This window comes from Oryctolagus cuniculus, chromosome X, assembly GCF_964237555.1.
Source record: "Oryctolagus cuniculus chromosome X, mOryCun1.1, whole genome shotgun sequence".
NCBI classification, from domain to species: Eukaryota; Metazoa; Chordata; class Mammalia; order Lagomorpha; family Leporidae; genus Oryctolagus; species Oryctolagus cuniculus.
In genome coordinates, this window is record NC_091453.1 from 132,645,873 (window position 1) to 132,667,567 (window position 21,695).

A 21,695-nucleotide genomic window follows, 5' to 3' on the forward strand; every position below is an offset into this window, starting at 1 on the left:
CAATAAAAATAAAGGGGAGAAGCTCAAATAAGGTAAAAGTGCTCCGACAGCCTAGGCTTTGAGTGACTTCAAACACTCGTGCTGCACAGCTCATGAGGAATTGAAGAGAAAACGGAAGTTCGGCCGCTGGCGGTCTCGAACCAGTACTCCGGGAAGGAGGGGCGGGACGGGGGCGGGGTCAGGGGCTGTGGGCCCGCCCCCGCTGCCGTCAAGCGGCTCCGGCGCGTTTTGCGACAGTCGGCAGGGAGCCGGGTGTTGTAGCGGGCCCGCTTTCCGGCGGGTGCGCGGGCCGCGCGCTGCCGCTGCAGGCGGTCGGCGACCCCTGCCCTGCCCCTCACTGCGGCCCCGGCTTCGGAGCTCGCTTGCGTCTCCTCCTTAGCGAGAGAGCGGGGGCGGGCGCTGCACTGGCCTGACCACGAAGTGACCTTGGTCGAACCACCTGTGCGCGAGCCAATCAGAGCCCCTTCTCTGAAGCAATTGAGGACCCAGACCCCCTCCCCCCCAGAGCGGCCCCACGGGCTTGCACCGTGGCCGGGGGAGCGTCGGGCCGCTGGGGGCGGCGGGGGCGGGCCGGCCGAGGGAGATGCCCTTGCACGTGAAATGGCCGTTCCCAGCAGTGCCGCGGCTCACCTGGACCCTGGCCAGCAGTGTCGTCATGGGCCTGGTGGGCACCTACAGCTGCTTCTGGACTAGTGAGTGGGCCCGAGGCTGCGGCCGGGTCTGTCTCGGGTTCCCATGCCCGGCCAGAGTTGGGGGTGTGGGGGCGCTGGCAGGGTGCTAGCCTTGGGCCTAGTGGGAAGAGGGGGGCTGACATCGTCCTGTCCCCCCAGAGTACATGAACCACCTCACCGTGCACAACAAGGAGGTGCTGTACGAGCTCATCGAGAACAGAGGGCCTGCCACGCCCCTCATCACCGTCTCCAATCACCAGTCCTGCATGGATGACCCTCATCTCTGGGGTACCCGACCAGTGGGCTGGGCGTGGAGAGGCTGGGACTGACTGGCACCATGGTCCCGTCAGGACCTCCCAGGGAGCATGATTTAGCGAGGGCTTCAGAGATTTCGAAGGAATGAGGAAACAGCCACAGAGCAAGGTCCAGCGGTTTCTTTACTCTGACGTCATGGCCTTTGGAGCCGTCTGTTCTCTCTGCTGGTGAAAGTCCGGCAGGTTCTTGGGAGTACTCACCTCAGGGAATCCTGTCAGGGAAGCTGCAGCCTAGGGGCTGTAGGCCCTTTGTCCTGGTTCCAGGTTGCCCCTGGCTGAGTTTGTACCCTTCAGCCAGCCCCCATTTGGGATTCCACTTGCCGCACCTAGAAGCACCTGCTTTGCTGACTTCACGGGAGGTTGCTCATCTCCAGAAGTGGGGTGGCGGGGGAGGGAGGGCGAGGTTGCCCAGGACCTGCATGGCTGAAGTGGAGTCCATGTGGAGCCCCCTGGTCGGGTTAGAGCTCACTCCGGCCTCCAGGTGGAGAATGGCGTGTGGGATGCCACAGGGGGATCATAGGCGGCCCCGGAGGAGGCCTTGCTGCTGCCCTGCAGCCTGGGCTGGGCTGGTGGCTGTGGTGGTGAAGCGGGAGGCGCAGAGTGGGTATTGTCCGAATGCAGACTAGACACAAGCATTAGTGAGATGTGCGGAGTGGCCGAAGAGGAAGGAGCTGGGGGGCCTTTGGGGGTCCAACCCAAGGATTGGAGAGCGTCACTTTGGGCTGTAGGGAAGTGGTCGTGCTGCGGCATTTGTCCTCTCTCCCTGCAATGACCTGACACAGATAGGCACTCCCTGGGGAAAAGGGACGTGCGAGTGCGAAGGCTTTCCTCTCCTTCTCCAGGGATCCTGAAACTCCAGCACATCTGGAACCTGAAGCTGATGCGTTGGTGAGGAGGAAGGGGCCCCTTGCGCCGAGCCCAGCAGGCCCCACTCGTCTGCCCACGGCTGCCCTCTTGCTCTGCCCAGGAGGCAGCGTGAGCAGTCAGGCGGGGCCTGGGGTGGGGCCCTGCAGGCTCTCCTCCGGGGTCTTTGTTCAGCATGCCCATGTGCTGGGGCTGGTGGGGTGGGCAGGTGCTGGGAGGCAGGGGTGACTGCATCTGTCCCCGCTGCAGGACCCCTGCGGCTGCAGACATCTGCTTCACTAAGGAGCTGCACTCCCGCTTCTTCAGCCTGGGCAAGTGTGTGCCTGTGTGCCGAGGTGAGCTGCCCCTCCTGGAGGCGCTTCTGCCGAGCTGTCCAGGCCTCCCTGGGGGCAGGGAGGCCAGAGGCCCAGGCCTTTGTTGTAGAGAGCCCCGTATGTGAGAGGCGGCCTGGGAGGCAGGAGAACCACTGGGTGACCGCCAGAGGTAGTGCAGGCTGCTGGCAGACAGATGGCTTCCTGGTGAGCCCTCGGTTCTCTGCCCCAGTTCAAGGGTGGTCCGGACCCAGAGCTCTGGCACGGGAATTCCAGGAAGCCTTAGGCACAGCCCTTCTCCCAGGAAAGTAGCTGAGAGACTTGTGGTGCCCAGTTGTCATCAGTGACAGTGGTAGCATGTGTCACAGAGTTGGCTTTCTGGGGAAACAGACAGGCTTGTGGAGTGAGTGGGTCTGAGACTGACCGCTCCGAGAGAGAGGGAGGGAGGGAGGGAGGAGTCCACGGTGGCATTTCCAGGCACCGTGGGAGGGGGACGCCACCGAGTTGGCAGGAGGCAGTTGTCGCAGAGGAAAGGAGCAAACTCGGATGTGTGGCAGCACGGAAGCTGCTGCTGAGCCCCCAGGAGCCTTCCCATGCGGTGAGAGTCGCAAGAGTGAGCTGTCGTCGCCTTGGAGGGCAGGGCGGCCTCTCCTCGCAGACACGGTTTCTCTTCCTGCCACCGTGTGGAAGGCTGTGGCCCGTTTGCCCTGTCCTGCTCTGAGAGGGGGGACTTGGACATTGACCACCCCCCCCATCCCTAAGTCTCCCTTCCTCCGGGCAGCACCCTCACAGACCTCCCCTGGCTACTTCTGTTTGTATCTTGTTTTTCTCTTTGCTCTGTATCTAGGCTTTATTGTCTAATTAAAGACAGAAGTGGGCTCTTCATTCCAGCACCTGCAGTCAGAGAAGGGGCAGGGAGCAGTTATTTCTGACTCATTTGCTGTGTAGCGAAGATCTGGTTACACAGGTTTCAAGCAAAGGCAGTGTGTGGCACACTTGGCTTCTGTGTCCCTCCCCCCCCCCCAATTTCCCTTTCTCCCCAAGCATAGACATTATGTGATTGTTAAGTATTAGTGATTTTACACAAGAGAGAAGAATAGCATTCGCAAGGGCCCTGTATTGTGGCACAGCACTTTAAGCCATGGGTTAAGCCACTGCCTGCAGCACTGGCATCCCACATGAGTGCCGGTTCAAGTCTTGGTTGCTCTGCTTCTGATCCAGCTCCTTGCTAGTGTGTCTGGGAAGGCAGTGGATGATGGCTCCAGTACTTGGGACTGTGCCACCCACGTGGGAGACCGGGATGGAGTTCCAGGCTTCTGGTTTCGGTGTGGCCTAGCCCTGGCCGTTGCAGCCATCTAGGGAGTGAAGCAATGACTGGAAGATCTTTCTATCTCTCCCTCATTCTCTAACTCTGCCTTTCAAACAAATAGAAAGAAAGGAAGGAAGAACATTCACAAAACGTAGAAATTATGAAGTATGTCTCCAAGTTTTTAAGGATTATTTATCTATTTCAGAGGCAGAGATTCAGAGAGAGAGGCGAGACAGATCTATCTTCCATCCACTGGTTCATTCCTCACATGGCCGGGATGGCTGAATCTGGGCCTATGTGAAGCCAGGAGCCAGGAGCCTCCTGCAAATCTCCCACGTGGGTGCAGGGGCCCAAGGACTTGGGCCATCATCCTCTGCTTTCCCAGGCCACAACAGAGAGCTGGATCAGAAGAGGAGCAGCCAGGACTAGAACTGGCACCTATATGAGATGCAGACTCCACAGGCGGAGGCTTAACTTATCACGCCACAGTATTAGCCCCCATATCTCCAATTCTTTTAAACCCTCATTTCAAGTGGGTTTCGCAGAGAAGGATCAATACCTATGAGGGCCACACCTACTATATGCTGTGATCCCAAATGAGGAAGCCGCTGCTCTTACCGTGTCCCGAGAAGGCTCTGGCTCCCCACCATTTTCCCTGAGTGAGTTGTCAGATCAGGTCCCTGTTTGGGTTGGCTTGGGACTCCTGGATCCCTAACTAGGACTTTACAAAGAATCAGCATGGCAGAGAACAGGTTAAAAGTCCCTTTCTTAGTGCATTAGTTGCAATGTCTGTGTGAGACGGGGCTTCTTCACTTGTCACCTTATGAGGATACCTACTCTGCCCCGTTTCTTCAGCCTCTCCCTCGGCCTCTCTTCTGTTTCTGTCCATGTGTGGGTACCTTTCCATCTGTGAGGTCATGATTGTGCACTTACTGTGAGCGAACGCCGCGTGTGAGGCATTTCCTTCTCTTGGGGCCAGTGCCATGGTCACAGGGTTCCCCAGGGTGGGAGGTTGCTGGCTCCAAGGGCAGCTCAACTCCCCTTTCTTCAGTCTAGCCAGTTTCGGTTTTTCCCAAGCTCTTGATGATGCCATGTGTTTCGCTGTCTGTCCTCCCTTTCCCAAGAGACCTCCCCAGAGGAGGATCTGGTTTTCAGGGGTGCCTGTGAAGAGTGGCTTGGGGAAGTGGCCGAGACCCCAGGCAAGGGTTGCTGCCTAGGTTCTGGGGCCTGAGTGAATGCACTTGGTTTGATCTAGCAGTGCTGTCAAGGGCAGGGATCATGCACAGGAGGGTCACCCTCGGGGTGGTGCATCCGAGAGGAAGGAGGACTCTGAGAGCAGTAGAGTGGCAACTGTGGGCCTGGCTGGGGAGAGAGGACCTGGGAATCTGGGGGTATGTGACAGGATGGATGATACGTGGGTGTATGTGGGTGAGCCGGTGAGACAGTCAGACGCAGGGAGAAGAACTTCAGTAGGAGATGGTTAGAGATGACGGTACCTTGTGTGTGACGGGTACTTCAAGGTTTTTCAAATTAAAAAAAAAAGGCATTTGAGAAGCAGAGAGACAGAGAGCTCCCATTTGCTGGTTCACTCCCCACATGCCTGCGGTGGCCCAGCCAGGGTGGAGCTGGGAGCTGGGGACTCAGTCCAGGAACTCAGTCACTTGAGTCGTCGCTGCTGCCCCCCAGAATCTGCAGTGGCAGGAAGCTAGAGTGAGGGGCCAGACTCTGTCAGTCTCACAGCGAGGCAGTCTGATACGGGACACGGCGACTTAGCCTGTGTGTTAGCTGCTAGGCCAAACGCCCGCCCTCACTTGGAGGTTCAGAGCATGTTGTTGAGCCAAGGACGTCAAGGGTCACAGTGGGTGGGACACAGAGCCAGCCCTGGAGGCAGCCACTGGCAGACGCCGACGTGCACGGCACAGTGAGGGGGCCGAGAATGGGACTGATGGTGACAGGCCTCTTCTCCGCAGGAGATGGCGTCTACCAGAAGGGGATGGACTTTATTTTGGAGAAGCTCAACCACGGGGACTGGGTGCACATCTTCCCGGAAGGTCAGCAGGGCTGGCTGGGTTGAGGCCCGCCCCTCCTCAGTGTGGGCAGGACCAGCCACCAGGACTTGTCTCTGCACTCTCTCACCAGGGAAAGTGAACATGAGCTCCGAGTTCCTGCGTTTCAAGTGGGGTAAGGGCTGTGGGCCCTGGCCGTGGCCATCCTTCTGGCCCGAGATGGCCTTGAGGCTCCTGGTTCCTAGCCTCTGGCTGGATGTGTTGGGGCCAGCAAGAAGGGGACAGGTGCCAAGACAAGGACCAGCCCACGGGAAGTGGTTTTAACTGGGGGCCAGCAGGATGGCAGTGGCTGGAGACTGCCGTGGAAGCTTGTCCCCACTCATGCTAATGTGTCTGCCCCTCCCCCGGTCAGGAATCGGGCGGCTGATTGCCGAGTGTCATCTGAACCCCATCATCCTGCCGCTGTGGCATGTTGGTGAGCCGGGAGCGGGCAGGAGAGGGACTGCCCTCAGCGGTGTTTGGGAGGGTGCCAGTGTATGGCGGGGAGGGCTCCCTCTGGTCCCAGGGCACCCTGCTGCACCCCATGTCTGGCCTCTATCCACTGTGCTGCAGGAATGAACGACGTCCTCCCTAACAGCCCACCCTACTTCCCCCGCTTCGGACAGGTAAGTAGGGACTGCTGACCTTCTGTGTGTCTTTGTCTGCCTATCCGCCATCTGCCCTGGGCCCCCACTCAGCACCACACAGCTCGCGTCGGGAGGAGCTGAACTTAGGCTTCAGCAAGGTTACCGAGTGGGCCATAGACAGGGACTTCCTGGCAGAGGGCAGAGGAAATGAGGCTGGGGCAGGTGTGGGCTCTGGGGCCCAGATAGGAGAGGTTAACTGCAGGATGGATCCCCGGAGTAGGCTGGCCTGGATGCCATTGAGCCCAGCAGCGCCCTGGAAAGAGGAAGTGTGGCTGCGAAGGAGATGCAGCATGTCGAGGCCAGGTCTTGCTTCTGGGTCCCCAGATCGTTTGGGCTGGGGCTGCAGACACTCGGCCTGCTCCTTGTCATCCACAGAAAATCACCGTGCTGATTGGGAAGCCCTTCAGCGCACTGCCTGTGCTTGAGCGGCTCAGGGCAGAGAACAAGTCAGCAGTGAGTTTCCTCCCGTAGCTGTCCTCAGCCCTCCCAAGCCCCTTGGTCTCACACGGCGCCTTGGCCAAGCTCCCTCAGGGGTGCGGGCCGACCGTGTCCTTGTCATCAGGTGGAGATGCGCAAAGCCCTCACCGACTTCATTCAGGAGGAATTCCAGCGCCTGAAGACCCAGGCGGAGCAGCTCCACAACCACCTCCAGCCTGGAAGATAGGCCCTGCCTGTCCGGGCCCTGGTCCTGGATTCCTCTCAGGCCTGAGGAGCAGCTGGGTCTCCCACGTCTCGGGAAGAGGCAGTAGGGGGACCCCTGCCCCAGTCCACTTGGCTCTCAGTGCTGCCTTTTGGATTTTCCCCCCGCGGCTGGAGCGGATGAATGGGTTGATGCTTTTAGCTCAATGTGGCTTTTAGGCAGATTGGTTTGTAACCCTACCGGGTGCCCCTCTGGTTAAAGGAAGGGCCTCAGCTGCTCCTCCCACGTGGCTGAGAAGGGAGGAAGAGGCCTCCTTCCTTCTCGCGTTCAGATGCTCTCTTCCGGTGCTTGCATCAGGAGGGAGCGCAGCATGCCAGTGGACAAGCAGTTGTGTGGGGAGTGGGTGGCCCATAAGGCCCCTCGGCCTAGCTCCTGTCCGCCCGCCCTGAACTGATCTGGGAGCTGCTCACTACCTCTTCAGGGATGGTTGTCAGACATGTCTTCTTCCTGCCCAGGCTTCCCCCCACCTGCAGGGCCTGGCCCTGGACAGGGCCCGGCCTCAGGTGGGCTGCAGGCAGAAAGAACAACCCTTTGCCAAAGGGAGCCTGCAGCGAGGGCCTGACATCTGTCCGCTCGTCTCCATGCCAGGACCCATGGCTTCTCCATCCTTTCTGCCCCCTGGCATCACTTGTGTCCTGGGGCCTGGGTTTCCACATTTGTAAGACAATAAAGCAACTGTATTGTGCTGTTGTGCCTATAGCCTCTCTGTAAGGGACAGGGGAGGGAGGTGACCAGCTAGGCCTTAGCGCCCTGGACATGGCGAGAGCTCTTGAGCAGATGGCCATTGAACTCTCACGGTGTGCTGGTTTCTTACAGTGTCACTTGTTGTCTGTAGTCCCCATCACAACCTTCCCTAAGTAGGCATTAATCTCATTTCGAGAAGGGGACAAGCAAGGGTAAGAAACTTGCTTCAAAACCCAAAGATAGTTAGGGGTAGGTGTGTGACAGAGTGGTCAGCACGCTGCTTGGGCTGCCCACATGCCATGGTACAGGGCCTGGGCTTGAGTTCTGGCCCTGGATTCTGATGTGGCTTTGGCTGATGTGCACCCTGTGAGGCAGTGGTGATGACTCAAGTACTTGGGTCTCCATCCTCCATGTGGAACACCTGGATGGAGTTCCCAGCTCCTGGCTCAGCCCTGGCTGTTGTGGGTATTTGGGGAGTGAATCAGCAGATGGGAAACAGTCAGTCTCCTCCCCCCAGCCCCCGCTCCTGCCCTGCCCACCCTCCCTCGCTTTCCAAAGAATTAAAACAAAAACAAGCAAAGCTAACCAGATAGGTTGGGGCCATAGTCCAGAGAGCCCTCAGTGTGATGAATCAATTCAATCCTGTGCTGGTTCACAGGGTGGGACCTCCTGAAAGGTCCAGGGAACTGCTGGCCATGAGCTGTGATTAGGAGGTGGCAAGGGGACACGCAGGTTGAGCTGGGGACCCCGGATGGGAGCAGATGGATCCAGGGTAGCTGAGGTGGAATGAGAAGGCCATGCCAAGATGGCTGCTGGCAACAGAAACCGCGTGGCAACAGGTTGTGATTGGATGGCTTTGGAAACCACATGACAACGGAGCCTGACTGGCAACAGGCTGTGATTGGATGGCTTTGGAAAGTGCTGGGCTACAGGCTGTGATTGGTTATGGCATAGACCACCCCTTGACCAGATTGGCTGCCTTGGCTATTTAAGCTGCTGTAGCGACTGCGGGCTGCTCGCCTCTGGCCTGCTTTCACCCGACTCCCAGTGTCTGTGTGGTGACTCCGTGCCTCTTGCCCCCACTGCACTCCTCCTCTCAGAATGAATCCACCGCAACAGGTGGCCATGTCTTGGAATTCCAGAAGTGAAAGGGAACCCTTTCTAGAGAAAAGCATGCTTGGATCAGATCCTCAGTTTGTCCATAGGTTCAGATCGACCAAAAAGAACTCATGAGATCATTAAACATACAGAAAAGTGAATCACTGTATTTCTGTCAGCAGAAACAAGGACAGCATGGGTACCTCCAACACTGACAGGGTCACACACATTATTAATACTGTAGCAGAAACTTGGGAAGAAATAAGAGGTGGGATCGTGGAAATGAGCCAGCAACAATGGAATAGTCAGCCAGGACTGCAGGTCCATCCACTTCAAAATAAAGGTTTTATAAAAATGACCAAAACAGAAAAAAATCACTTGGGGAAAAAAACACACTCTATGTAATACACTGTAAGTCCAAGTGTATCAACCCATCGTGTATCTATGAACATGAACAAACATCGACTATGTTTCATGAAGTTTTAATTTTACACTCTGTTCCATTCTTTCATGTTCTTGTACTTTTCTTACTAGTGTCCATAAATATTTTTAGGATTTTTATGTATTTGAAATGCGGAACAATAAGGAGAGAGGTCTCTCATCCACTGGTACCTACTCCAAATGCCCGTAACAGCCAGGGCCAAAGCCCGGAGCCAGGAACTCAATCCAGATATCCCACATGGGTGGCAGGGACCCAAGTAGTTGAGCCCCCACTTGTTGCCTCCCAGAGTGCACATTCGCAGGATGGACCCTGGCACTCCCATATGGGATGTAGGTGTCCTGAGCGGGAACGTAAGTGTTGCCCCAAATGCCTGACTACCCAGAAATATTGTATAAATATTGTTTTGCAGGTTTTTAAACTTTAGATAAGTATTGTATAGGTGATTCCACAATTTGATGGTTTTTTTTAAATGAAACTTTTGATTTATTAATGGCGATTTGTAAGACATTAATCCAAAGAAAATGACTAGAGATACAAACAAAACTCTTCAAGGGTACATACACATAATTTACAATGGCAAAAAATTGAAACTACTTTCCAACAAGTCCCTCCGTCATTTAACAAATATTTGTTGACAATGTGCCAGACACTAGAGACACAGCAGTAAACAAACTACCTGCCCTCACTGGCGCTCACAGTCTAGTAGGGGCTGAAGGACAAGATATAAACAATAAAGTAAGTGCATAAAATATTGCGCAGTTTACATTTCAATATAGACCATGAAGAAAAATTAAGCAGGAAGGGAGGGAGGGAGGCAGGGGTGGGGAACATCATGGGCCGTGTAAGGCCTGTGAAATCACTGGGTCTGGCCCTGCCAAGGCAACCACAGGCAGGAGTTGAAATTCACTAAGTCCCGGGGCCGGCGCTGTGGTGTAAAGGGTAAAGCCACTGGCTGTAGTGCCGGCGTCCTATATGGGCGCCAGCTCGAGTTCTGGCTGCTCCACTTCCAATCCAGCTCTCTGCTATGGCCTGGGAAAGCAGTAGAAAATGGCCCAAGTGCTTGGGCCCCTGCACCCACATGGGAGACCCGGAAGAAGCTCCTGGCTCCTGGCATCGGATTGGTGCAGCTCCGGCTGTTGTGGCTAATTGGGGAGTGAAACAACAGATGGAAGACCTTTCTCTCTCTCTCTCTGCCTCTCCTCTCTGTGTAACTCTACCTTTCAAATAAATAAACAAGTATTAAAAAAAGAATCCATTGTCTAATACTAAAGTCAGGAAGATCTATCCCTATGTTTTCTTCCAGTTAAAAAAATTCACTAAGTCTCTAGCAGGCTAATTTATAAGTTGATCATTTTATATGGCCCACGAAGGAAGTTCTATCCAAATGGCCTTTGGCAGAAAACAAGTTCCCTGCCCTAGACTACAGAAGGTCAGGAAAAGTTGAAGGTGGTATTGTTTTTAAATTGCTTTGGTGATTATGTAAAAATATTTGATTCTAAATATAATTTAAGACCATAGGGGCTGGCGCCATGGCTCACTATGCTAATCCTCCGCCTGCAGCACCAGCACACCGGGTTCTAGTCCCGGTCGGGGTGCCGGATTCTGTCCTGGTTGCCCCTCTTCCAGGCCAGCTCTCTGCTGTGGCCAGGGAGTGCAGTGGAGGATGGCCCAAGTGCTTGGGCCCTGCACCCCATGGGAGACCAGGAGAAGCACTTGGCTCCTGGCTTCGGATCAGCGCGATGCGCCGGCCGCAGCGCGCCAGCCGCGGCAGCCATTGGAGGGTGATCCAACGGCAAAGGAAGACCTTTCTGTCTCTCTCTCTCACTATCCACTCTGCCTGTCAAAAAATTAAAAAAAAAAAAAAAGACCATAGGATTCCATAGACCTTAAAAAGTTCAAGCTGCGGTGGGTGTTTGGCACACTGGTTGATGCTGCTTGGGATGCCTGCATCTCATATGGGAGTGCCTAGGTTTGAGTTCCAGGTTTCCTGATTGCAACTTCCTGCTAATGTGCACCCTGGGAGGCCGCAGGTGATGGCTCAAGGAGCTGCGTATCTGCTACTCACCTGGGAAGCCTGAAGGATTTCCCAGCTCCTGGCTTCGGTGAGGCCCAGTTCCAGCTGTTGCAGGCATTTGGGAAGTGAACCAGGAGAGGGGAGATCTCTCCCTGTCTGTTTCTCTGTCTTTCAAATAAAATAGATTTTAAAAAAGTGTAAAGGCCAAACTGACAGCCATTCACAGTCTGTCCCTATTATAAACATTAATGTGAATTTTTTTATTTGAAAAGCGGAGAAACAGAGATTCTCCATCTGCTGCTTCACTCCTCAAATGCCCAAAATGGCCGGGGCTAGGACAGGCTAAAGCCAGAGCTTGCAGCTCCATCGCGGTCTCCCGCATGGGTAGCAGGGATTGGACCCAAGGTACGCATTAGCAGGAAGCTGCATTGGAAGAGGAATAGCCGGACTTGAAGCAGGCACTCAGATACGGGATGTGGGTGTCTTTGTTTAAAATATTTTATTTATTTATTTGAGAGGTAGAGTTACAGACAGTGAGAGGGAGAGACAGAGAGAGAGGTCTTCTGTCTGTAGGTTCACTCCCCACATGGTAACAATGGATAGAGCTGTGCCGATCCAATGCCAGGAACCAGGAGCTTCTTCCTAGTCTCCCACGCAGGTGCAGGGGCCCAAGGACTTGGGCCATCTTCCACTGCTTTCCCAGGCCATAGCAGAGAGCTGAAACAGAAGTGGAGCAGCCGGTGCAGCGGCGGCCATTGGAGGGTGAACCAACGGCAAAAGGAAGACCTTTCTCTCTCTGTCTCTCTCTCTCACTGTCCACTCTGCCTGTAAAAAAAAAAAAAAAAAAAAAAAAAAAAAAAAAAAAAAAAGAAGTGGAGCAGCCGGGACTCAAATTGGTGCTCATAAGGGATGCCAGCGCAGGATTAACCTACTGTGCCAAGGCACTGGTCCCCCAAGTGGTGTCTTTTTTTTTTTTAAAGATTTATTTATTTGTTTGAAAGTCAGAGTTACACAGAGAGAGGAGAGGCAGAGAGAGAGAGAGGTCTTCCATCTGCTGGCTCACTCCCCAAATGGCCGCAATGGCTGGAGCTGGGCTGATCCGAAACCAGGAGCCAGGAGCTTCTTCCGGGTCTCCCACGTGGATTCAGGGGCCCAAGCACTTGGGCCACCTTATGCTGGCTTCTCAGGCCATAAGCAGAAAGCTGGATGAGAAGTGGAGCACCCAGGACAGGAACTGGCGCCTATATGGATGCCAGCACCGCAGGTGGAGGCTTAGCACAGTGCTGCCCAAGCCTTATTGTCATTGAGGACCAAGGTTTGTTGTCTGCAATTTCACTGCCATTATTTCCCATGTTTTTACAATAGATATTTTCCTCTTCCCTCAAAAGAGATTTCTTTAAATTCTTATTTATTTATTTATTTGCAAGACAGAGAGACAAAGACAGTGAATCAAAGAGATAGAAAGAGAGAAAAACATACAGAGAGGGGCTGGCATTGTGGCACTTCTGCTGGGTATGCCTGTGTCCCATATTAGAGTGCCAATTCAAGTCGTGGCTGCTCTGCTTTCCGGTGAGGTAGCAGATGACGGCAGGCGCAGTAACTGGCTTCCTGACACCCACATGGGAAACCTGGATGGAACTTCTGGCTCCTTTGTGGCTTCTGGCTTTTTTTTTTTTAAAGATTTGTTTTATTTATTGGAAAGACAGAGTTACATAGAGAGGTAGAGACAGAGAGAGAGGTCTTCCATCCCCTGGCTCACTCCCCAGATGGCTGCAATGGCCAGAGCTGCGCCAATCCGAAGCCAGGAGCCAGGAGCTTCTTCTGGGTCTCCCATGCGGGTGCAGGGGCCCAAGGACTTGGGCCATCTTCCACTGCTTTCCCAGGCCATGGCAGAGAGCTGGATCGGAAGTGGAGCAGCCAGGACTAGAACCAGCGCCCATATGGGATGCTGGCGCTTCAGGCCAGGGCTTTAACCTGCTATGCCACAGTGCTAAGCCCCTGGCTTCTGGCTTTGGCGTAGCCCAGCCCTGGCTGTTGTGGGCATTTGTGGAGTGAACCAGCAGATGGGAACTCTGTGTGTTTCTGTTTCTCTGCCTGTCCAGAAAAAAAAAAAAAAGAAAAGAAAAGAAAGAAAAGAAAAAAAGGCTTGTGATTCTGCCATTAACATTTTAGTATCCATACATCTATCTCTGTACCCACTTTCCATTTTATTTTTGTTTTAAAAAAATGTTTCTAAATTTCTATTATATTTATTTGAAAGAGTGACAGAGAGGGAGGAAGAGACAGAGAGATTTTCCATCTGCTGGCTCACTCCCAAAGGGCTGCAATGGCTGGGACTGGGCCAGGCCAAAGCCAAGAGCCTGGAATTACACCTAAGGCTCTCCCGTGGGTGGCCAGGACACATGTACGTGAACCACCATCTGCTGCCTCAAAGAGTGCACTAGCAGAAAGTTGCATTGCAAATGGAGTGGCCAGGACTCCAACCCAGGCACTTGGATGCCCTGCCCCACAAGTGGCTTTTTAAGCATTAGGCCATTCGCCTCCTCCATCTTTTTTATTTTAGGCATGTTTCAAGGTAAGTGGCAGACACCAGCTCACGTCTTTCTGAATTAATCAGCGTACATATTCTTCAGGAGAGTTCAAGATCTGGTTACAGTTATCCTTTAGTTGGTTTGTAATGGTCACCAGTCCAAGAAATCGAACAACGGCACAGAAAAAGATAAACGTGTCTCCATTCCTTAGAGGTGGTATCTCCCGTTTTCTGAGTGTGACATTATGCCTCCTTCCTTTAAGGCAAACTTGGAGAAAGGGCAGGGTCATAACGTGTCTCCACTAAAGCCACACGGGGCTAGCTCTTGGCAAAGTCACCAGCGTTCATCTTGCCTGATTTTCAGTGGCAGCCGACACTGACAATGTTCGTCAAGATGTCTTTGCCACTTCGCTTCTCCGTGGACTTTCCCCTCCTCTTCATTTTTTGTGATCTCTTTTCTGGACCCTCTATCCATTTCTATCTCCCTGCCTACTGTAGGTGCTGGTGTTCCTCCTCCGGGTACTATCCTGTGCCCTCTTCTTTCTTCAGTCTAAGGGATCGCATTCTCCTCCCACCTGGATCACGCAGGGCACACCTATAATTAAACAGAAAGCACTCTTGCAATTTTTAAGGCAAAGATTAAGATAGGGATGGGTAAACCTGTACAAGTGAGAGTCTTTACAGCCATTCTGCCCCGCCCGGGCCAGAGCGGGTCGAGCTTGTCCCGCCTCCTTTCCCACTCAGGGCTTACGCGCCTGGAGACACGTACAGCCAACCAGTGAAAAGGAGTGGCTGCGAGTGGCATGTGCTTGGCCCAATCACGTGCGGCTGTGGCGAGAAGGCGTAGGCCCAGGCCAATGGCGGCACGGGGCGGAGCTCCGGCGGGAGCACCAGTCACCTGATCCGCGGTGGCCGCAGTCTTCCAGGCACTGGAGGCTGAGGCTATGATGGCGGCAGCGGCTACGGCGGCGGCCCGAATGCGGACGGAGACGCTGCGAGTCCCGGCGCCGTGGCGGGTGCCATGGCTGCCGCTGTTACTGTTGCTGGTGGCGGTGGTGACGGCGGCAGAGCAGCAGGTGCCGCTGGTGCTGTGGTCGAGTGACCGGTGAGCAGGCCGGGCCGGGTGGGCTTCGCTGCGCGCCGCGGCGGTTGAGGCGCCCTCGGCTGAATTCGGGGCTGTCATCTGCGAGGGGCGGCGAGGTCCAGAGGGGGACTGTCCTTCGCTCAAGGGCTCGCAGCATGTCGTTCGGCGACACAGTCTGCGCCCTGCGCATCAAACAGGGCGCCCGTGGGCTTGGTAATCTCAAGCCATGCGCCCCCGCATGACAGCACCTTTTGTGTCCCCTACCAGGGACTTGTGGGCTCCCGCGGCCGACACTCACGAGGGCCACATCACCAGCGACATGCAGCTGTCTACCTACTTAGACCCCGCCCTGGAACTGGGCCCCCGGAATGTGCTGTTGTTCCTGCAGGACAAGGTGTGCTGGCTGCAGTCTGCTCTGCCCCAAGACAATGATGCCCATTTCCCAAAGGAACGCTTGGGTGACCTTGTCCCAACTGGAGGGAGGCGTGGCTGGTCTCCTCGGAAGGCCTGTAGGAGAGGCTTGTATGGGAATGGCTGGAGCCAGAGAAACAGCACCGACTTGAATGGAGGCAGCAAGGGGTCAGAGGCCAGATACTTACCAAGTAGCAAGCACTTTAGATGTTATCTGCCATGCTCTAGGTGGTGGGGATTACCATCCCTGGTAATGGATGAGAGCACTGGTGCTGCGAGAAGCCCAAGGTCACATGGCTAAGGGAGGGTAGGTTCCTCATTCTAACTGTAATGATGGTGATAAAGTAACAGGAAAGCCATCACTCATTTAGTGTTTCATAGGCACCGTGCTAAGCCAAGGAAACTAAGGTTTGTCGAGGTTCAGTGATTTGCTGAAGCTCCCTGCTTTACAGAGAACACACTGGTCCCAGCGTGAGGCTGTTAGACTTCTCCCCAGTTTCCGAACGTAAGCAGCTGGTTTGCCTCTTTTCCAAGCAGGAGAAGATTTTAGGGCAGCACAGCAGTGGCATTTGGACAACTGTCAAGCCTCAACTTGTCCCTTCCTTGTCGGGGCCCTGTATGGCTCATTCACCTTGCAGCCTCACCCCATTGCTGTGTGGGCGAGTGGTGGTGGTCATGCTGGCCTGTGTGCCTGCCAGGAGGTGGTAAATAACGTAGTCAGACTAAAATGCAGTCCTAGTTTTACCACTCGCCAGCCTTTGGACACATGAAATGATCTTTGTAAATGAGAGTTCTACATCTGCGGAGCCGTGGGGCATTTGTCCACTCACTCAGTTGCCAAATGCGGAATGTCTTGCTGTGTGCCAAGTATCGTCAGGTGTTGGGGGTGTTGCAGTAGGCAGACTAATCCAAGTCCCTCCCCTCATGAAGCTGACATCCTCGTCGGGGCAACTAGTAAGTCCCAAGTTGGTATATAATATGTCACGGCTACAGTCCTTTTTTCCAATTAGCTTATTTATTTCAAAGACAGAGTTACAGAGTGAGAAGGACACACACACACACACACACACACAGGTCTTCCATCCACTGGTTCAATCCCCAGATGGCTACTATAGTAGTTAATTTTGAAGGCAAAATTTTAAAAAAGACTTATTTCGAGAGAGAAGTCTTCCATATTTTGGTTCACTCCCTAAATGACTGCAATGACTGGAGCTGGGCCAGGCTGAAGCCAGGAGTCAAGAGCTTTCGTCCAGGTCTCCCACGTGGGTGCAGGGACCCAAGGACTTGGGTCATCCTCTGCTGCTTTTCCCAGGCACATTAACAGGGAGCTGGATCAGAAATAGAGCAACTGGGACTTGAACTGGTGCCCATGGGATGCTGGTGTCACAGGCGGTGGCTTTACCCACTACACCACAACGCTGGCCCCTGGGGGCATGTTTTCAAAATCCATGATCAGGCATGGCCTCAAAGAGTAGGTGATATCTGAGTAGAGTCCTCAGTGGAAGGAAGGAGGAAGCCATGTGTCTGCGGGGGAAAGATATTCCTGACAGGGAAACTGTAGGTGCCAGAGTGTAGCCAGGCTGTGAGGTGGCACGGTGTATTGCATGGGGAGGGGCGGTGCCCACCGTTGTAAATGGGGCACAAAGCAGTGGGCCATGTAGAATAGGTAGCGGTCCGATCTCTGGATTGGAGAAAGCGCACTGGCCGCAGCCAGGGTTCTAGGTGGCTAGCTCGGGGAAGGTCCTTGTAGACTGGAGGCTGGGCAGTGTGTATACTAAACAGTGAGACTGATTACGATCACCAGCCCTGGGCCTGACTGCAAACAGCCAGGGGGAGCTGGGGACTGGACTGGAGGGCAGGGCTGGAAGGACAGATGCACTTGAGGCTTCGGTGCTTCGTCCAGCAGGTTCCAGGATCCTTGACTCCGAGCTAAAACCGCTCTCCTTTCCCCTGGCTTCCATCTTGGGGGAGGCATGTGATGAGTGTGCTTGGCTGCGCCTCCCTGCCCCCAGCTTCCCCTTCCCCTCCCCAGTTCCTCTTGTCTGCAGTCGAGGTGGCTGACTGCTACTCCCGAGGTTAGCACAAGTCACCTGACCGCTGACCTCCCAGCCCTGTGACTGCCTTCCGCATCTTCTCGCCTGGCCAAGGGTGCTGGAGGGACGAGAGCAAGCCTTCGGCCCCACCCCCGCCCCCACCCAGTGCCATAGGCCGCAGGTGCAGTTGTGCCTGGGAGACTCGGCCGGCCCTGAGAGTGCACAGCCCCGAGCCCTTGTCGCACAGCCCTGACACGTGCCTCCTGCTTCCCTGTCAGCTGAGCGTCGAGGACTTCACGGCACATGGCGGTGTGTTTGGAAACAAGCAGGACAGCGCCTTCTCTAACCTGGAGGTGAGCTCCTCTTCCCAGCCCCCGGCCTTGGGGCTCTCCTGCGCCCCCGCCCCAGCACATGGAAACCGAGATTCAGATTGACTTCAGGGGCAGAAGGCCTGGGGGCTGAGCATCAAGGGCACAGGGTGTGCAGAAGCTTTCTGACCTGGAACCAGAGAGCGTGGCTTGGCCCCCAGCCCCCTGACGCCTCAGACTTCGGCCTCTCCCCTGCCTCCAGAATGCCCTGGACCTGGCCCCTTCCTCACTGGTGCTCCCCGCCGTGGACTGGTACGCAGTCAGCACTCTGACCACCTACCTTCAGGAGAAGCTTGGGGCCAGCCCCCTGCACGTGGACCTGGCCACCCTGCGGGAGCTGAAGCTCAATGCCAGCCTCCCCGCCCTGCTGCTCATCCGCCTACCCTACACGACCAGGTATGGCCTGGGAGGCCCAGCCCCCAGCCTTGGGGCCCAGAGAGGGATGAGACCCTGGGCTCTGGGTCTGGTGGCACAGGTCAACCAAACCCTCCCAGAAGGTGCCCTGTGTAACAAGCAGTGGTGGCAAGTGCCTCCTGCCAGGCTGTGACACACGAGGCCCTGAGCTAAGCCCGTGGGGCCTCTGGAGATGAGACAGACATGGGCCCTACTTGAGGAGCCCCTCCTGGCCTAGCCAAGGCCTGTTTTCAGAGCAGGTGGCAGGAGCTTGAACGTGACTGTGAGACATGGGAAGAAGGGGGACTGGATCCCAGGTAGGGGAGCTGAGGTAAAGCAAAGGTGTGGAACTGCGCCAGTCCACGGCATGGGTTCCAGGGCCCCTGCTGCAGTGCGCAGGCTATGAGCAGGGCCAGCTGCAGGGAGAAGCTGGAGGGGAAGTGGGAGGGCCGCAGGTAGGACTTGAGGGAGGCCCCCTGCAGGGCTCTGACTCTCTCTCTCTCTCTCTCTCTCTCTCTCTCCCTCTCCCCCTCTCTCTCTCCCTCCCATAGCTCTGGTCTGATGGCACCCAGGGAAGTCCTCACAGGCAATGGTGAGTGGGGGCAGGGAGGATGCACAGCCTCATCCCGCCCTTGGGCCAGCACGGCAAAGCGCTGAGTCGCGGCTCCTTGGCCCCTGCTGATGCCCGGAGTGGCCCACCTGCTTCCTGGAGCAGCTGACAACTGAGCAGGGACACACTGGCTCCCAGACCTGGCAGAGCTGGCAGAATGCTTAGGGACCCCCCGTGCTAGAGCCCAGAAAGCCAGCTTCTCCTGTTGTGAAAGAATGTCTACTTGTGTTTGAAAGGAAGAGAGACACAGGGTGAGACAGAGGTAGACAGAGAGAGAGGTCTCCCATCCACCAGCTCACTCTTCAAATGCCCAAAACAGCAGGGGCTGGGCCAGGCTGAAGCCAGGAGTCCAGAATTCGAGGTGGGTCTCCCACATGGGTTGCAGGGACTGAGGAGGACTTTTGTGTATGTCTGTATTTTCTCCTTTCACTCAGGTAGGGCTTGGCATTAGGGAGTTGAGGACAGAGGCCACTGTTGTTCTGGGGGAGCCGGGGAGAGGGGTGGGATGAGAAATGGCTGATCTTCGGGATCCTCAGTAGAGATGGAAGCCATGCTTCCAAGCGGTCTAGGAGGTTTGCAAAGCAGACAGTGGGGCTGTATCTCTAAATGTGACCCTGTTTTCTGCTTTCCCGTCACCCTTCAGATGAGGTCATCGGGCAGGTGCTAAGCACCCTCCAGTCTGAGGATGTCCCGTATACGGCAGCCCTCACGGCTGTCCGCCCTTCCAGGGTACGTGGCCCTCTGGCAGGAGGCCGCCTCTGAGCCCTGGGACTTGCCCACGGTGCACAGGGATGCCGGGTGGGGAGAGGAGGGAGGATGTGATGGTGGGTTGGGGCTTGTCCTGGGCCGTTGAGGAGCTTGTTGGGTGTTTCTGCAGGTGGCCCGTGATGTAGCCATGGTGGCTGGGGGACTAGGTCGCCAGCTGCTACAAAAACAGCCAGTGTCCACTGTGATCCACCCCCCTGTAAGTTACAATACCACTGTCCCCCGGATCCTGTTCTGGGCTCAGAACTTCTCTGTGGCCTACAAGGACCAGTGGGAAGACCTGACACCCCTCACCTTCGGGGTACAGGAGCTCAACCTGACTGGTTCCTTCTGGAGTGACTCCATTGCCTGGTAAGGGCACCGGGCTGGGGAGGACCATGCCACCAGATGTGCTTCCTGCTACTGAGGGTCAGAAGATGAGGGTGGGGAGGCGGGGTCTTGGTGGGTGTGGGCACCGTGCAGCTGCAGCTGGTCTCGTGAGGGGTTGCCCAGGAGGGGGGTGCCTCAGGGTTCTGCCTCCCCATGCTCCTTGGTTGGGCCCCAGTTGTTAACACCTCACAGTCGATCCTGGCTGCGCCCCTTGGCACCACCCCTAGGACTGCAAGTGGGCTCCCAGATCCTCCCATTTCCTGTCGTGCCCACAGCCCAACCCAAGCACCTCAGTGACCCTAAGAGGGGGCTGAAAGGAAGGCTGGTAGGCTCAGGGGAGCCAGAGGAAGGAGGTGGGGGGCTTCCTGACTCGGAATAGGACTGGAGTCTCCGTTTCCTCAGCTGTCGGGTGGGGAGGTAGCCTTGTGAGGCCCTGGGGCAGACCTGAGGAGCCTACCTCTCTGACTCTGGCCCCACAGGCTCTCATTGACCTACGACCATCTCTTTGGGACCACGGTGACATTCAAGTGAGTCCTGGGGACAGCTGAGGTACGGGGTGGGGGGCTGTTGTGCACGCAGGCCTCCCTGCTCGCCTCACACCGCTGCCGCCTCTGCCAGGTTCGTTCTGGCTAACCGCTTCTACCCAGTGTCTGCCCGGCACTGGTTTACCATGGAGCGCCTGGAAATCCACGGCAACGGCTCCGTCGTCTACTTCAACGCCTCCCAGGTCACGGGGCCCAGCATCTACTCCTTCCACTGCGAGTATGTCAGCAGTCTGGCCCAGGACGGCAGCCTCCTGGTGGCCCGCACGCAGCCCTCCCTGTGGCAGATGACTCTGCACGACTTCCAGGTTTGCAGCAGGGAGGGGCCCAGGCTGCCGGCCTGGGGGGCCTACAGAAAGCCTTAGCTTCACTGGGGCTCGGGCACGTGGTTGGGGTTCCGTTTCCTGCGCCGCCCTGGCCGTGGGATATGGGCTGTCTGCTGTGTCCCGGAGCCCAGCTCTTGTTGAGTCCCCCATCCGTGTGTAGCCACCTCATCCCTGATGACCTGTGTCTGTGTGTCCTCCAGATTCAGGCTTTCAACGTGAGCGGTGAGCAGTTCTCCTACGCCAGCGACTGTGCCGGCTTCTTCTCTCCGGGCATCTGGATGGGGCTGCTCACCTCCCTTTTCATGCTCTTCATCTTCACCTACGGCCTGCACATGATCCTCAGCCTCAAGACCATGGATCGCTTTGATGACCACAAGGGCCCTGCCATCTCTCTGACCCAGATCGTGTGACCCCGTGCCAGGGGGGAGGGGTTGTGGTTGTGATGGTGTCCAGGTTGTCATTTTCCCACCTTATGGTACATGGCACCCAAGGACCCCCTCTTGCTACCATAGCATGAACCCCCAGCTCCCCTCAGCCTGTCTCACTCCCTCATCAGCCTGCGGAGGGGCTTCCCCGAGGCTTCTCCCAGCCCTCCTGACAAGGTGTAGATATTCTGCATAGATTTTAGGCCTGTCTCCCGGGTCAGCCATGGGAAAGCACAGGGGCATTAGTTCTAGGGTCCCCTTTCTCCTCCCCTTATTTATTCTTCTCTATCTACCATAAGCTCTGGCTGTACATAGCGCTTTTGTGTAGCAAGTTCTCCCTCCCCCAGCTTTATGGGGCTCCCTACAGCAGCCAAGAGCTTCAGGTTGCCCGAGGTTGGCAGAATGTGGAAGTGACCACTTCTGTGTCCCGCTTGGCTGTCGTTGTTGTATCCTGGTGATGTTGTGTTAACAATCAACACTGTGCTGGGGTTTATTTCTGTGACTTCAGGAGGAAGGAACCTCCATGACAGGTGGGCTGGGCGTGACCACTGTGTTTCAGGAGCGCCTGGCAGGAGCCTGGCATGCTCCATTGTCTCCTTCCTAATAAAATAAAGATGGGTCGCCACACGTTGGGCCTCTTGTCATTCGTTTCTGGACTAGAAATGAGGAAAGCGTTGGACTGAGGGATGGGAGGAGGGCAGGAGGGCGGGCGGGTGCGGGGAGGGGGGGAGGTGGCCCTA

The 21,695-nt window shown here is 55.8% G+C and overlaps 2 protein-coding genes across 6 annotated transcripts; both read left to right on the forward strand.

Moving 5' to 3' along the window:
• The first annotated feature begins 204 nt into the window (after positions 1–204).
• Positions 205–7,547, forward strand: TAFAZZIN (tafazzin, phospholipid-lysophospholipid transacylase). Of its 5 annotated transcripts, none has more exons than XM_017338561.3 (10): positions 205–664; positions 831–959; positions 1,828–1,873; positions 2,099–2,184; positions 5,440–5,520; positions 5,609–5,650; positions 5,888–5,950; positions 6,088–6,140; positions 6,537–6,614; positions 6,684–7,547. In XM_017338561.3, exons 1-10 carry the CDS (start codon positions 601–603, stop codon positions 7,017–7,019), a joined length of 978 nt encoding a protein of 325 aa, XP_017194050.1. In that variant the 5' UTR covers positions 205–600; the 3' UTR covers positions 7,020–7,547.
• Positions 7,548–14,573: 7,026 nt separating this feature from the next.
• Positions 14,574–20,940, forward strand: ATP6AP1 (ATPase H+ transporting accessory protein 1). The gene is given in 10 exon segments (NM_001171377.1): positions 14,574–14,734; positions 14,981–15,107; positions 17,436–17,510; positions 17,728–17,921; positions 18,470–18,510; positions 19,172–19,257; positions 19,406–19,644; positions 20,142–20,189; positions 20,281–20,512; positions 20,731–20,940. Coding segments are annotated over 10 exon segments (1,413 nt in total).
• Positions 20,941–21,695: the final 755 nt, after the last annotated feature.